The 17,336-nt window shown below is 41.0% G+C and overlaps 1 protein-coding gene across 1 annotated transcript; it reads right to left on the reverse strand.

The window, feature by feature from the left end:
* Positions 1-10,313: 10,313 nt before the first annotated feature.
* Positions 10,314-12,564, reverse strand: LOC310787554 (tripartite motif-containing protein 16-like). The gene has a single exon (XM_083649010.1). It carries the CDS (start codon positions 12,552-12,554, stop codon positions 10,890-10,892), a length of 1,665 nt encoding a protein of 554 aa, XP_083505136.1. The 5' UTR covers positions 12,555-12,564; the 3' UTR covers positions 10,314-10,889.
* Between the last annotated feature and the right edge of the window lie 4,772 nt (positions 12,565-17,336).

Raw genomic sequence — 17,336 nt, forward strand, 5'->3', positions numbered from 1 at the left:
TGATGTTTATATAGCATGCTCAAATCCTCTATAATCAAAGAGACTTCCATGATGTTTATATAGCATGCTCAAATCCTCTATAATCAAAGAAGCAAGGATTTTTTTAAATGGGACCTTTAAGGTATCTTTCCAGGAAATGGAGTTACAATGGCTCTAAATTCACCAGAATTTGTCATTTAACATTCAAGTGGCTACCTGTCCTGACTCCCACTATTTGATTTGTTGTGGTCAGTCTACCTGACTCCCACTATTTTATTTGATGTGGTCCAGATCCCAGATCCACAGATCTGGGATCCAGATGTAGATTCCTGTCCTGCTGGTAAGTATAATAAAAGACCAGGGGTAAAACGTATCTAATTTAATCAATGAATTTGCTGATATACACTGCAATGGTTGCCTCTACGAAATACACAGTTCCAGTTAACCAGGCATTACACTTAACATAATATCACCAGTGGCTCAAGGACTATTCCATAAAGATAGCTTATTAAACACCACATAGAAAACATGTTACAGGAATCTGACTGGTAGTGTTTTCTGCATACTAAACAGCTTAGTGGTCAGCAGGTACTCAGAGTCCTCAAAATTCAAACAGAAATTATATTTCTTTCTTTACTGTTTTACAGATATTCACATAATGAAACAGTAAGTTGTTATTAAATACAGTATATATAAGGAGGATTGGTACCTAACAATGTGTAAGCCTTAGCTTAATGTAGCAAATTGTGTCTTTGTTCAAAAAACAGTTAAATATTAGTGCCATGGACTCAATGCACAAGAGTAGCTATTCTTCCACACATGCACAGCAAAACAAGGTGATTCTTCAAAGAGAGTCTATAAAACAGACTAATGAATAATTTAAAACATATTAATACTTATTCTCTAAGGGAGTGCGCTGCTTGGTGCTCACCGAACAAAAATGCCCTAGAACAATGTGATCTCAGACTGAAAGATATCTCTCAGGTTACAGTGCTGGAAGGATTTATGATGATAAAAAAAGGCCAAGCTCTACTGAACAAAATAATAATCACGGCTGTGTATGACATTATAAATTCCACCGTAGCACAGCCAGAAATCTAAAAATCACTTAGATTCACTCAATAGAGAAGGCACGTGATTTTTTTGGGCTACATATTGTCCAATAATGCTTCACCTCTAGGGCAAGGCTTTTATCCTGACGGGATAATCACTACCCAAAATTCAGTAAATCAACAACACAATCAGCATGAAATTGTCTGAACTTTTCAAGTTATTTGGCAAATTCCTAAGTCATCTCTAAATCTATCACATAGGTCCCATTTTGTGTAAAACAGGATTTCCCTTACCTCATTGATTATAGAGCACTTGTGCCTGCTATAGAAACATCATGGAAGTCTCAAAATCCATGGTCCTCAGATACATCTACACCAGTCATGTAAGGAGAAAATGCCTCTGAATGAGCCGTTTTGACTTCCGTAACTTTGTGACATCAATTTTTTTTGCCTGCTTACCTATGAAGTCCCACAGAGGCTGGATTTTGGAGGTTTGCAACAGAATCCATATTCTTCTTTTAAAGACCTATGAGACACATTTTAAACACCTAAAAAAGCATATGGGCCCTTTAACTGTATAAAAAAAATAACCCCAATAGTTTGAGTTTCAGCCAAATGGACCTATGGTCTGCTTGTTATGTCTTGGTGGAAATTATGCATAAAATATTGGGCTTTTATGGAAACAAACCCCATCTCTGAGCAGCTTATGCAACAGAAAGGCTCCTTCTGGTCTACGTGTGCTGCTGATGACTCGCTGTAAGCAGGTCAAGGTGAATACTCCACATCTGTGATTTTCAGTGCTAACTCATTCCCAATGGAAATAAGTCTTATTCATTTTTCAAACAGCCTCTAGGATATCTGATCTAAAAAAAGACCCTCAGGCAAACATTTGTCTTTGATGTTTTGAAAAGAAAGACAGTGAAAAGCTCAGTCTGCCCTCATGCATGTTGTATCTCTTCGAAAGGAATTACAGAGAGCCCGAGTAACATTCAGAGTTATTAGAAATAAATTGACGAGAACGTTAATTAAAACTTTGATTTGATCCCACTGCTAGATAAAAACTGGTTTCCTTCCTTGCAGCACAAGCAATTTCTTTATTATTATTTTTAGACTTCCGCATTCATGTAGGCTACAAGGGGAGGTGATAAAACAGAAACTGACTGCAATATTAACAGTGTTGGGAAAACAACTTTAAAACTGTAGTTTACCAAACTAGCGACATCACAATGAAAAGTATGTTAGTTAAATTACATGTTAATGCTCTCAAAAGAAGTTTCACATTTCTTTTGTTAGGCTATTGATTTTTTTTCCACACAAACAATCATGGCAAACAAAATGAATCAATATTTGGGAAAATGGACAGAGCAAAACACATTCATAAGTTGTAACACCATCGAGGAAATGCTAGTCATTTGAACATGAAGTGTCAATAAGGAGACAAGAAAGACAAGAAAATGCGAATAAAATAAATACGTTGGGGACATCAAAAATGGTAATTATTACAATACAAATTGTGTTATACCGTTCTAGAGCTTTTGTGTCGCTCATTAGAGATTTAAAAGATTGTGAGACAGATTGACAGGGACATGTGGACCTGCTGCTTAGGTTTGCACACACACGAACGTTAACAGCCCCTCCTTGTGGCTGAATGGAAAAGAGGCAGCATCATTTCAGTTGTTTGGCGATATGTGTGGAGCTCAAGCCATGTCCGCATAGCAGGAGTATTTGTAGCTCTATGCGTCTTTGTATGTTCAATATCACTCCGACCAAACAATAGCTCATCCCAGCTCTATTAAGACACGTGATTTAGGTCTAAATAGATTCGGGGTGCCGAGGTCAGCGCAGGCGCGGTGGCCAAGTGGTAAGGCGTCGGTCTCGTAAACCGAAGATCGCGGGTTCGAACCCCGTCCGTGCCTTTTGGACATGATGCCTATCCCAAGACAACTGGCAAACTCAGCGTGTTTATGTAACAGCATTCTGTTGTATGGAACAACAAAAACGAAGGTAAACTCCCAAATCTGCTGCAGTCGAATCAGAAATCCACTGATGTATCTACAGAGGCTGTTTTAGACCTACTAGTGTAAATGGGACATTGTAATGGTTAGTTCTGAAGAGGTGTAGCCTATTGATTTTCCTGAACATTTAAAATCTGAGAGGGATAGACAGACAGACAGACAGACAGAGTTTGTGGGGCCACAGGGGGCGCTGTAGCCTCCCTCAACCCCAGGGTGTCGCTGTCAGCTGTCGCCTATTCAAGAACATGCTCAGATAGCCCCGATGCAATAATTTAAGACAATCTGAGACATGTTTACATTCTTAAATCATGTTATCTCCATCACATGATGGAGACAATGTGTAGGCTATTTAATCAAATTAAATCTAAATAATGGTCTGAAATCTGCAATGATGCAGGCAGAATGAGAGGCTTGTGTGTCAGTTTCAACTTTCAACCTGCTGATACTGTAAATGGAGGTTGAAAGTAAAGGTGGCCGACATTAGATGTCGTTTGCTTGAAACGCCACGGTTGTTTTGAAACCAAGAAAAGCAGCTGTTGCAAATGAAGAATGAAGGTTAACCCACTAAAACACCATCCAGGTTCTCAAGTTTGGTAGGCCTCAATAATCATGTCCCCTCCTTGTTTTTAAATAATACCAACAGGCCTAGTCCATACAGTTACAAATTTGTGAATTTGAAGCTACTTTTAGAGGATCATGTCCGGCCGTCCGGCCGCCCGTCCATGCGTCTCTCCTCCCCTCCACCCCCCCATGGGGTGCCACATAGTTATATCCATATGTGGATTATGACATGACGGGCCCCTGGGCCTGAATGCATAAAGCGTCCCCCCCCCCCCCTCACAGCACACACACATGCGCACAATTAAGGCCAGAATAGATGTAATAACTAAGACGTAGGCTACATTCACCTGCATCTCAACAGGATTTACAGCTCAGCCACCTGAACACTCAAAGCTAACAGCACAATAACAAGAAATAAATTAACCTGTATCTCAATTCAGGGTCCAAAATTCACTTTTTTTGTCCACCAGCCAAATGGCTAGTGAATTAAACATTTAGCAGCCACTCAATAGATTACTTTTTTTTGGCTGGTGAGTGAAGAAAATCTACCAGCCACTTTCATATTTTATCAGCATTTGGTGGCTGCTGGTGATCATTTTGGGCCCTGTCAAAATAGCACAGGATTTACAGTGCAGACACTCAATTAAAGCCAAAAGCACAATAACCCTAAATTGTCCATAAACGTATGGAACATTTTGTCAAAAATAAAGGCCAGGCCCGGGCAAGATACGCAGTGGCCCTGTGAAGAAGCTCTGGTGGGTTATGGGCCCCCTGAGCTCTCGCGGTGCCACACATGCGACAGGCCGCAGTGCCGACAGGTCGCAATGCCGATAGCCCACAAGCAGAATCAGCTGAGCGAGGCGGCGTGCAGCGTGTCGGTGGAGCTAACCTCTCCCAGCCCCCACGCCAAACCTAACCTACCCCCATGCCTAAACCTAACCTCCCCCAGACCCTAACCCAAAACCTAACCTCTCCCACCCCCCATGCCTAAACCTAAGGTCGGCATTGCGTGTGGTCGGCATAGCGGGTGGACACCGCTCTCGCATGGCCCGTTCGGTAATACATCTCTGATATCTCAAGCTTTTAGCAAGTTTAATTGAAATGTTATCTTTTACAATATACTACGTATTCTCTGAAACATGTTTTAGCAGCCAACAATCTACTGGACATCACTAGAGATCCAAAGTCACCGCTTAATTACTTCCTGCTTCAGCTATGCCCCAGCCTTAAAAAATATGACTGGTGATCATTGGTGATGAACGGCGAGAGACAATAATCTTCCCATTTGAATTGTGCCACAAAGTAAACATGTGATTTTTTTTAACTTTGCATGTCAAGAAAGCCACAGTTTGTCGTCAAACTGAAATGTAACGTTTAGTTTTGTATGAAACCGCTCAATCAACTACATCTCTCGTCTCGCACAATATACGTCACATCAACAAACGTGGGGTCTTCACTTGAAAGTCGTGAACCCATGTTTACGAGACCGGAAGTCATGTACACAACATGCTTGGCATTGAAGTGGTCACATCATGAGCATGCGCAGTTGACTAGAAGCCACTGAGGCTAACAATTTAGCTAATGCTAGCTAGCGAGCGGCTAACTATCTTAATGAGGGAAATGCCAAGGCATAATGACAGAGGAAAAAAGATGAGACCATTGGGAATATCAACATGTTCATCAGACATAAAATGACTATGAAAATCTCTGTACAGGTAAAATTACAATACTTTCCATCCAGCTCCATGGCCTCCGCCATTTTCTGAAAACGTCACAAGTCGTGAACTCGAAGAGTTCAGAAGATTTCCACTTAAAGCTGCATTCAGCGATGTTTTTGTGTTAAAATAAGTGTTAAATGGCTCCATATTCTGACAGCGATCGTGAATGTCGTGAATACCACATGAGGGGGCGGGGCGTTCATATGGACTTGTCGTATTCATGGTAAATATGGCCTCATTTGAAGGGCCCAATGACCTGGCGGGAGAGACGTCACTTGTGGTTGTGCGTAGTCGTTCTGATTTATAACTTACAGACGGTTTAAACTTGACAACATAGACATTCTAAATTGCCCCTAGCTTGCAGGAAATAAGATTTCAAACTGTTCCTTATAGCAACACAATTCCGTGAAAACCATCTATAGTGCAACAGTTTTACGACAAACTGCGACTTTCTTGACTTGCAAAGTTTATCTTTTAAAATGACAAACATCATATGTGTACCTCATTTCTCAGATGCTGGTTTGCATTCACATACAGTAGGGCCCTCCCGGAAGGGGAGGGACTTTGGATCTCAAGGTCATGTGATGTCCATCCTCCAATTCAAACCACACTGTGATGAAATCCCGGAGGCGGCACTTGGGGCAGAAATCAACACTTTTAACTTTAAAATGAGATCCAGATGGCAGAATTGCTAGTTATGGAGTCAGTTTGATTTAATATAGTGATGTGTCCTTCATGATGCAATGAGCAACTCAACCCATGTCAACAACTCTCATGTGCACCAAAGCTTGACGTGGAAGTAAAACTCCCCCTCAGGCGACCTCAACTCAAAATGGCATGCCTTGGTAATGAGGTGCAGGGAGGTTTGTTTATGAGAAATTCACACTGAAATGGCCCACAATAATTTTTCACTACTCACCTTGTAAATACTGCATGACAGGTGGCTTATACTCAACATGTAGTCAAGGAAGGCCATACCAATGTGATTGACAGATTAGATTAGAAGCATGTCAGTTCAAAAGACTGGTTACTTTACTATACACTTTTGTATAGCTCTAGATAACCGTAATAGCACAAGTCACACCAGTGGAGGAGAGTGTTAACGTTTCCTCCTATAGGAAAGCAGTTAACAATGTCCTTCTAAATATCTTTGACTTTCACACCCACTGTTTAGATTCCAGATGTCACCAATAGAATGGGTATCTACATTCCCTATTTTAGTTTTAATTCTCTGAATTTGACTGTCTTCTTCCCATAGTCTTTCTTTCTGGGTGGCTCAAGGCTGGGTGAACAATATTTACATGCATCATATAGGACTGCTGGTCTCTCTTCTCCATGTATTGTAAATCTAGTGATACAATCTGATGTTCTATAAATAAACAGAACACCACACACTGCAGGAATGTGCAATTGTAAGCAAAACACTACCGTGAAAGAAAATGGAGCTAAATGGCCAGATGGGGTCACTATTAAGCAAAGGTTAATATTCCTCACCCACTGAAACATTCTCCTCTCTCTGCAGACTGTTTGACCACTGCAGCTACTTCATACTCCTGTTTTTTCATCCCATCTCCATACACCCCCAGGGCTTCTTCTGGCCACATATCCCGCCATCTCTTGAACGAAATTGGATAACATTTGGTAGGTACGCATGTCCAGTCCCATGACAAATGATAATAATACCTTTATTTATATAGCGCTTTTCAAAACAAGTTACAAAGCACTTTACATACAGATTAAAAAAGGCAGAAGGCAGACAGTACATAAAAATTGCATACAATTAAAAGACACTAGGTAGACATTAAATATACCATGTAAAAGTGTAATATTAAAAAACTAGGAGGAATAGAACAATAAAATCACAATAAGATCAATAAAAAGCAAGTCTAAAATAGTGAGTTTTTAGACGTGATTTAAATGATAGCCCCGGCAGCCATAGACGCCTGCAACACAAAGGCAGTCATAGACCCCTGCAACACAAGGCAATCCTAGCGAAGGTGGTGGTAGAACTAGACTCTAGTTCTACTCTCTAGTTACTAGAGGGATCAACTTGCTGCAGTCACCAAATACCAAAACAAATGTCACTCAAGGATCATGACTTACTTTATTTATTTATTTATTTATTTATTTATTTATTTATTTATTTATTTATTTATTTATTTATTTATTTATTTATTTATTTATTTATTTATTTATTATCTCATGGAGTTTCTCATTTACAAACACAACCATGATTTGACTTTCACTTAATTTCTGTCATATTTCCATAACAGTGATGGTCATGGACAGCAGCTGTATTACATGCTGCTGCTGAGTTGTGCTTTGTTTAAAATACATGTACTTTTTTTCTCCATCATCATCATCACACCCACTATCACATAAAATTTCAGCAAGTATTGTAATCTAATCTAATCTTGTCAATGAATCCCAGATTTCCTCCCCACATAAATGCCCATAGGGGTGTGTGTGTGTGTGCGTGCGTGCGTGCGTGCGTGCGTGCGTGCGTGCGTGCGTGCGTGCGTGCGTGCGTGCGTGTGTGTGTGTGTGTGTGTCATTTTATAAATCCAGTGGGGAAGGTGTTATTTTCCTTTGGTACTCAGTTCAGTGTGAAATATTCTGATAATGGCTTAACACTTTGAGTGCCACGGCCCTTGGGCAAAAGGTGCTGTACTGTGCCACATAGGCCGCAATGCATTTTAATATAGCCATATCATTTTTTGTGTTCCTCTTATATGGACAACCAATAGCCTCAATGAAACTTTGAACCCTTCTGTTTCATTTAAAAAAAAAACTGTGTTTATAAACCGTTCCATTTTGGAAATACACCCCTCTGAAAAAGAGTGTTTTCGACCGAAAAGAGCATGCTGAAATTAGTTTCTGAGATAATCACATCTTTATGTTAGAAAGGCGACAGAATGAATTCTGCTTTGAGTTCGAGCCTGCTGCTGCCTGGGTGTGTGTGTACTGTCAATGGTTGTATGCTGTTAGTGCCCTGCGTGCCCCACCCCCCTCCTCCCCCTCCTCCGTGGTGGGAGGAGTCGAGTGTCTCTGCTGCGGTTTGCTCTGAGTTTGATCTGCACTGAAAAGTCCGCTGCCTGCATCCCCCGCTTTTTTACAGCGTGTCCTCGGCTCCCAGCTGAGAATAATGTAACTTTTCAGAAAGACGCTGGTGTCGCCGTGTCGGCAACTAAACAGTGTTGGGAAAGTTACTGAAAATTGGTAATTAGTTACAGTTACTAGTTACTTCTCTCAAAAGGTAATTTAATTACTTTAAAGTTACCAGTTACTTCAAAGTAATTAGTTACTAGGGAAAGTAACTTTTGCGTTACTTTTAAAAGTCTGCTTCGATTGTTATTAATGCACACATTATGTTAGTGTTGCTGTGCCACAGTGTGGCATTGAACATTCGCTTATTGGAGAGGCTTATAGCCTATCAAGGTCATTAGCCTCTGGGGCTCTGGCTGCAGCTCTCTCCCCGGACTAGGTCTGAGGATCAGAAACTGGGTAATCCTCTGAAGTTGTCCGTTATTTTCATGTCCTAAAGTAACTAGTAACTAGCCCAGTTACTATTTTAGTAACTGTAACTGAGTTACTGAATTTGAAAAAGTAATTAGTTAGATTACTAGTTACTGAAAAAAGTAGTTAAGTTACAGTAACTAGTTACTTAGTAACTAGTTACTCCCAACACTGCAACTAAATCATATGGATGGACTATCGCAGCGGACACGGATGGGGCTCAATTGTGGCAGCAGATGACTGCTGTTCACAGGCACAGCTAAGTAACGTTATGCTTCAAGCATATCAATGGCGATTTCCGTTTCCTCATGACTTCTTCTCTCTTTTCTCCTGGCCTTTGTCTAATCGGGAGGGCACTGTCGCCACCTAAGGGTTCTGTAAAATAGGTTAGACACATTCAATAGCTCCCATATTGTAAGAGGCGATGTAAGAGGCTTAGATCGACACCCCCCCGTCAAAATATGAATTTGGAGTTATTGACGCCATTTGGCGTCGCTGGCAGCCTACGGTAAATTTCTCTTGACGCCATATGGCGTCGCTGGCACTCAACGTGTTAACTAGCTCATGTAAGTTTGAAGTAAAAAAAATAAATAATGAAAAGAAGTCTATAAAGTCTGTGGTCATATGTGTGTTAGCACCAGGTTAGCACTAACAAACTTTTTCAGACATTTCATGCAATTCCCAAACTTGACCTGGAAATGTTCAGATGAATTATTCATGGTTTTCCATGTGTTTTGATGAGCAAGGGCACAAAGCCAATCTAGCTTCTAAAAAGCAACAGACAATTCCAGATTTGGAGGTTGCAAGCTCCATGGCAAACCTGTTCAAGTGAAGAAAGCTGCAAGGATAGAATTTTATTGGTAAATGTTATCCATCCACACTGTGCTTCAGTCTCTCCATCTAATCCAGGGGTCACCAGCCTTTTTGAGACTGAGAGCTACTTGAAGGGGAGAGAGTCATATAATCTTCCTGAATAATATAAATTTACTCTGTCGGTTTACCTTTAAATAATTGTATTCATTTAATTGGCTACAGGAGACTCAGCTATATTCATATAATGCTCCCTCTCAATCATTATTATTAATAATGTTTTTACGAAGTGATCATAGGAAAACAGATAAAGTGCAAGTTTAATAATTTCTCTGTTAATCTTAACAAGTAAATAATCTGTTTCAACATTTGAAATTGAAACAATATCACATTTGTCACATTTTTGAACATTACGGTTTAAATAAAAAAATTCCTGAACTCCTTTTTTGGTGTTTCAAAAGAGGATGTCTATACAAAACATGTCCGTAAAGGTGACAACTGAAACATAACAACCCTCAATGTTAAACTAGTTATTTTCTAAATTCATGCAAGTGTTATGTATGTACGTCCTGGAATACAGAAGAAATATTTTATTCATTCTTGGAGATTTATTTTATTTTATTATCTTTGCAAACATTCACTTTGATCACACATCCAATCACTAAAACCTGGTTCAATCTTTCCAACTAAATATTAACATATCCACACAATCAATCTGTTATCCAGTAGGCTATGTCATCACTGTGGAGGAAAACACTGAATCCTCTCCCCATTGATTATAACAATAATGAATGATTACATTTGTAGTGCACTTTTCTCAACAAAGCTACAACGGGCCGGGAACAAATTCAACATATTAACAAATATTCAGCTATAATAAAGGGAAGACTTCTAGTGATATTCCATTAAGGCCCATGCAGTGGGACAGAAATAGCAAAAACATATTACAGCCACAAGAGAAATACGCAACAAACATAAGACCTATATAGACACAACAATTTGTTTTCATATGAATAGGCTACATGTCTGTTTGGATACTCGCTATCACTGACTGATATAACACAAAGAAAAGGAAAGGCAAAGAAAAGAGTGCCACCTACAGAAACTCAAACTTCATCAGCAGAAAATTCAACTTGGAAAAATACATCACAGTCCCACCACACTGTTTGATTGACAGGTCACATGTGGTCTCTGGGAAGTGGAGTGCAGAAAAACCACAGCAATGAGATAACTCCTGTCTACTTGAGCTTACACAGCTCAACAGTGCCACTACTCTGATGACACAGCAGTCCAGGATGGAGAGGCTGAGTGAATGTGGTATGGAATTTGCAGAGAAGAGTCATGGTTTCAGAGACGCTGTAGAAGGACAGAATACCTGCTCTGTGATCTAGGTACACTCCTACTCTGCAGGACAGAGGGCCTGAGATGGGAGTTTTGGTCTTGTTATGTACGAACCGATAACTTGTGCACTTGTAATTATCTAATGCCCAAGACTTGTCATTGCATCCAAATCGACTTTCAGCCCCTGTTCTGCTAATATCTTTATATGAGACTGCTATTGAAGCGAACGTCCCACTCCACTCCACCTCCCAGTAACAACGTCCAGTCAGACCCTCTCTGCTCAGGACCTGAGAGTAGTTAATGAATCTGTCTGGGTGACTAGAATATGGCTGTTCTACATTTATGCCTGTTGCTTTTCTGTTCCCCTCAGATAATAACAGACATATGTGTGCTGTGTTTGGATCCAGTGTGATCTGTGAATATTGTAAGAAGTCAGCTCTGGTCTTGGGTTCTGGTTGTGGCAGTAAAACAACCACTTCAGTCACTGTCAGTGAGCTCTTTGGCCATTCCTCTGTAAGAATGTCCTGTAGTTTATCTCTGGCCTCTGACAGAGCCGCAGTCACATGGTGAAAGTGGCGCAGAGGGCGGATATTGGTGCTGGGTGAGTCTGTAGATTGACTGAGACGTGACAGCAAGGGGTAACTCTGTAGAAAGTTGATGTGATCCTCTGTGTGTGAGAGCTGCTCCAGCTCAGCTGCTTTCCTCCTCAGCTCAAAGATCTCCTGCTTCAGGTTCTCCTGAAGTTCTTCGGCCCGACTCGCTTCCTCTTTCTGCTGGGCTCTGATCTGCTGCTTCACCTCAGAGCTTCTCTTCTCAATGAGGCGGACCAGCTCAGTGATCTTCTCACAGTTGTCCACTGCTTTATCAGCAGAGAGGTTGATAGCCTCCACCTCCTGTTGAAGCACCTTCACATCTTTCTCTTTATCCCTGAGTCTCTGCTGGATTTTTTGCTGACTCACTCCGAGCTCTTTCTGCCTCTCGGCCCTTTCGGCGGCAGCTGAGACTTTCTTGTGGCCCTCATGTTCATCCACGGAGCAGAGATAACAGATACACTGCTGATCAGTACGGCAGAACATCTTCATCAACTCGTCGTGACGAGAGCAGATGTTCTCCTGAAGCTTCATGGTGGCTTCCACCAGCCTGTGCTTCTTTAATGGAGCTACATCATAGTGAGGGTGGAGGTGCTGCTCACAGTAAGAGGCCAGACACACCAGACAGGACTTGAGGGCTTTCAGCTTTCTCCCAGTGCAGATATCACAGGCCACATCTTCAGGTCCAGCATAACAGCGATCAGGAGGAGCAGCTTGGAGTCCAGTCTTCCTCAGGTCCTCCATCAACTCTGCTAACATGGTGTTTTTCACCAGGGCAGGCCTCGGTGTGAAGGTCTGTCTGCACTGGGGGCAGCTGTGGATTTTTTTCTGATCCTCTTCATCCCAGAAGCTTTTAATACAGTTCATGCAGTAGCTGTGCCCACAGGGAATAGCCACAGGATCCTTCAGTAGATCCAGACAGATGGAACAGCAGAATTTTGCCCCGTCCAGTTTAATTCCTTGCTGCGCCATTTCACTTCTCAATGACAGTGAGTCAGATTGTTTCACTTCGTCTGAACAGATAAAAGTTGGACTCCGTTCTAAGACAAAAATCTGTACAATTTTTTCATGTTCAAGATCTACAGTGAATGGGCTCATCAACTCTTGCACTTGACAGCATATTGTTTATACCCATCTTTAAACTGGCAGATCTGTGAAAGGGGAGGGAACAAGGAAATATCTGGTCACAATGGAACTGGTTGCTCTTGAGACCAAAGAAGAGGGAGTTATCAGGTTTAGCTTCATTCCAGAATGAGGAGGGGTTTGAAAGAGGCATTTGAGTTTCGAACTCTTTTACAATATGATGTGCAGATTATGACAAATAATAATGGAGGCAGCATCAATTGACGTAGTTCTGAAGACTCCATAACGAAATTCCTATTCCTTTGTCTGTATATCCTTACATGTGGTGTTACTGAGAATTTTGGGTTTTGTTGTGCGTATGTGTATGTCTTTTTCTTGCAGCAAAGTAGATCAGGGCTTTCTACACTGTTTATTGCATCAAGGAGCACCAAATAGATCCGCTACTACAAACCCCTATTTGATCACATGTCCCGATAAGAAGATTTTTTTCTGACTGACAGGTATGAGTTGGTGCAAGGGATAATCAACAAGTAGGTGGAGACACAGCTTTAATTCCATCAGGACTGGTCCTAACAGGGTAGAGTAGACAGACAGGCTACAGAAAACATATGCTGGTAGAGAGGCATGCTTTGTCCTGCACGTGGTTGTAATTGTTTATGCTTTGAGCTGTTTAAGCCAAGGCTTCATTGTGGGCCATCTGGATCTCAGCTGGGGAGCCAAACAGTTGATTAAAGAACACATTAACGTGGAAGCTGTTCTGTCAGCTCACCCAGCAGGGATTAAAGAATAATGCACTCATTCACTGTGACGACCATGCTGTCATGCATATTATGTAGAATAGGCGACCAGCATTTCCTCAAAAAGAGGATCGCTCCAAGAGTGCCAAAACTCTCCACAAATCTTAATGCTGTTTTGCCATTTTTACCCAGGTGTGTTGTGTCAGCCACTCCCAGCTCAGTCTTTGCATGCAGGTAACTCTGTAAACTAACATTGAGTCACCTCAACTTTCACAAGCAAGTGACTCCAGCCCCAAGCAGAGTAACCCGTCAAGTGGCTTCAGCCAGCAAAGAGACATCCAGACAGGATGCCTCAGGAAATGTTGGAGAGTGACACAGACACAAGACTGTAGATAATGATGGCAATCACTCACAGCCTTGATACCGAAAACAACAAGTCCAAGTGAGAGATCAGAAAGCTCTGTGTGATGAATCTTATGGCAGTCAAGATCAGACAGTTAAGTCAAGAGCGGAGTCCTCAAAGCATCAGTTCAAGGCAGCAAAAATGGAAGACGGGCGCACTGACTGAGGAAGAAGCTCATCAAACTTCACAAAGTAAAAAGGGGCAGGTGGCAGGGAAGAGAAACAGCCAGGCTTAGGCTGTAGGCTGCTTTGTGTTCACAACACATCTGTTTGAGATGAAGTGGTAACCTTGCATGTTCCACAGAAGAATTTGACTGTCATTGGGTTTTTTTTCATATGTACGCCTACACGCCAACCAGCATCCCTTCCTTTGCCATATAAAGCACACTTTCAATCATATTCACAAGTTTATACTTATACTACTAAAAAGGCAGCATGCGGAGACTTACAGTGGCCTATAATGACAACATGAGGCTGCAGACAGTGCTATTCAAATGTTTGTAGATATCAGGGTACCCACCTGCTCAGATGTAATATGAAATCTCAGTTACAGATGCAAGTGCAGGTTATCAGACTCTACAAACAGTATTATTTTAGCGTTAACCAACCCTGTTTTGAGCTCTGTTAGGTTCTCATCCAGACTGTGGAACCACTGGCGTTTTAGCCTGTATGTAAAATGACCATGGTGGAATAACTTGTAATGCCTGTGTTTTTATAATCTGTTTCTTTTTATATCTCTATTTTTATATTTATATTCTGTGTTTGGTGTTTGTTGTGCTAAGGACCCCCTGAGCTGTGTCCTGAATCAAGATTGAATTGAATTATAACGTCAGGCATTATTAATGTAATAACCTGCACCTTCACAGATGGACTGCTCATTCTCAATTTTCCATTAGACTACACCAGAAGGATCTTGAGGATTGAAGAGTTACTTTTTCTTGAGCCCGATATATCCGATACTTTCCCGCTCACATCAGCCGATACCCATATTTTATAAGAATCTTACTAATGCAGGTGCAAAACAGATTAAGCTATTCAGACATGCCTATCTTAAGATAATTGTTTATTTTTAACAAAAGACCACATAGTTGTATTCTGTTAATTTGACAGTTGTATTAGGTGACATACTCAGAGAAACAAAAGGTCACAACATAGCCATTCTATGGCCAAGTCTGCCAATACAGTATATCACTCCTCCCTGTATAAAACTCCCAAAACTCCCATATGATATGACACAACACACCAACTCACATTGCCTTTCTCTTTCACTTCACTTATCTCAGAAGATGCATCAACCCTGCAAGTTCCTTCAAAATCAGAACGACACACCTGATCAATATAGATAACGGTACGATACAGACGATACAGATAACAATATAGGCTAGATAACGACGTACAACAACTAGGACCTTAAACTGAATATATGTTGCATGGAGTGACTGAAGACCAAACAATTTCAGCAGAGAGTGACCTTTGTTACATTAAAGATAACGTGTTTATTGCTTGAGATATAGCACCATGATGTTCAAAATATGATAATACATATCAGTATAGGACATTTGGCAGGTTCTGATCCCATCACCTCTAACCTCTGACCCCAAACAGCTGCTGTGCTTATTCCTTTGAGTGATTGTGACTGAGAGGTAGAATAAGAGAACAGAGCTATTTTCTCACAACTCTTTTCCTCTCCAAAAGTAATGATGTTAAATAATTAACTAGAGGGCACTCCTTAAGAGTACACGTATACGCCAACCTTTCAACAAAGTTTTGTTAGAAGTTAGTTTGAACAGTAGGGCCGTACAGCTTATAGCAACCGCACCACAAAGTGTTATTTTTTTTCTTTTGGAGAGATTTGAAACAGACAAAAATACACAAACAAAAAAAGAGAATGAATTTGAAGTCCTGTCCCTCCTCCCTGCCATGTGGTGGATGGAGCATATGACTTCCATAACTTCATTGCTCATACCCACTGGAGGTTGGACACAATTGGGCAAGTGTTTGTGGGCTGTGCCTCTGACCTAGATTTCCAGTCTTGGACTTCGGACACATGCAGCGCAGCATCACTTCCCATTTCAGGACACACATGAGTGATCCTACAAAGAAGCTGTGTGTCCTGTAGCCTGTAACATAGTAGGCTATATGGGTGTAATACCTCACTAGAGCAGTAATATCTAGGAGGGCGCTGTTTACTGTGGTTATGGGCATGATGGTGTTTTCACCGGCTGTCAGAAGGAAATCACATAATTTTTGATAGGGCAGCAGGACCTTGTTCAAATTAGATCTGAAAGAGGTTCCTGCTGTAACACCAATTACTCTAATTGGAGCATAATAAAGATATATACTCAAACTTTAAAGCATTCAAAGCCACAGTGAACATTAAAAAAAATTAATAAGGAAAATATAGATAAATTAAGGGCATATCAAGCTCATTGCTAATAATAACTCTGTTATTTATGTTGTCGGAAATTGTGGGCTTGGTTCCCTTAAGTGTGCTTGGAGTTTAATATTTGTGTATATGGCACCATCTACGGGTGAGTATCCTCACTTCACACTTCATAGACTAGGTACAGCATCCTGTATAGGGCCTGCTCTTGTTTGATAGGACAGACAGGAAAAGACGGAGCAAACACTGGCTGTTCACTGCACTGTGGAGGAACTGATGTGCTCATGTGCATGACATGTTTCATACATTACTAGCTCACAATGCTTGTACCATGATGTCATCATATTATATAGGCAACATTTATTCTGTAGGCTCCACAAGAAAGTTCCTTAAAGCAGTGGTTCTCAAAGTGGGGTCTGGGGACCCCCATGGGGTCCTTGAGGGGGTTTCTAGGGGGTCCCCAGCAAAAAGGGAAATTATCTATTTTCACTTTAATTCCATTCATAATTAATACAATGACAGAATGTATGACTATTTTAGTCATGGGTTTCATACACTTTCTGTAGGAACATATTAAAGCAAAAATCTTATCAAATGGGGGTCTGTGGTCTAATTTGTGTCAGTTTAGGGGTCCTTGGCATGAAACAGTTTCAGAACCACTGTCTTAAAGTACATAATGTCAATATTGTGTTATCTTCTACTTGATGCTTGAGTCATCATTTCACAGCCTCAAAAGGAAAATAAAAACATTTAAAAAATGGTTATCATCCCCCCAAAACAGTGTTCAAGTCTTCACAGAATGAAACATGGAAGTTGTGAGAGTAAAATTGCCAAATAAAGTGTGAACCAGAGTTGGGTTTCTTAGCATGCCTTTGCCAAGCTGCCATGTCACTAAAGTGGAATTTAATCAAAGTGACAAAACTGTTGAAATATACACTACAGTGTTGAAGCAGGAAAGCCTCATTAGGTCACTGCATGTCCAAATAGCTGTTTTACCCCAGTGAATCAAGTGCAGCCCAAACATTGGCAGAACATAGGGAGTGGACTCCAGAACAAGGCACCACTCTGTAATGTATTTCAGAGGACCGGCTACCTGATCGTTCCCTTGCTGAGTGACATTTAACCTTCTGGCTTGAAGCCTTGATGGTA

This window comes from Poromitra crassiceps (assembly GCF_964638095.1).
Source record: "Poromitra crassiceps genome assembly, chromosome: 13".
NCBI classification, from domain to species: domain Eukaryota; kingdom Metazoa; phylum Chordata; class Actinopteri; order Beryciformes; family Melamphaidae; genus Poromitra; species Poromitra crassiceps.

Excerpts from the sequence above, each read along its gene's own strand:
- LOC310787554 (XM_083649010.1), bottom strand. The coding sequence starts at position 12,554 with ATGGCGCAGCAAGGAATTAAACTGGACGGGGCAAAATTCTGCTGTTCC.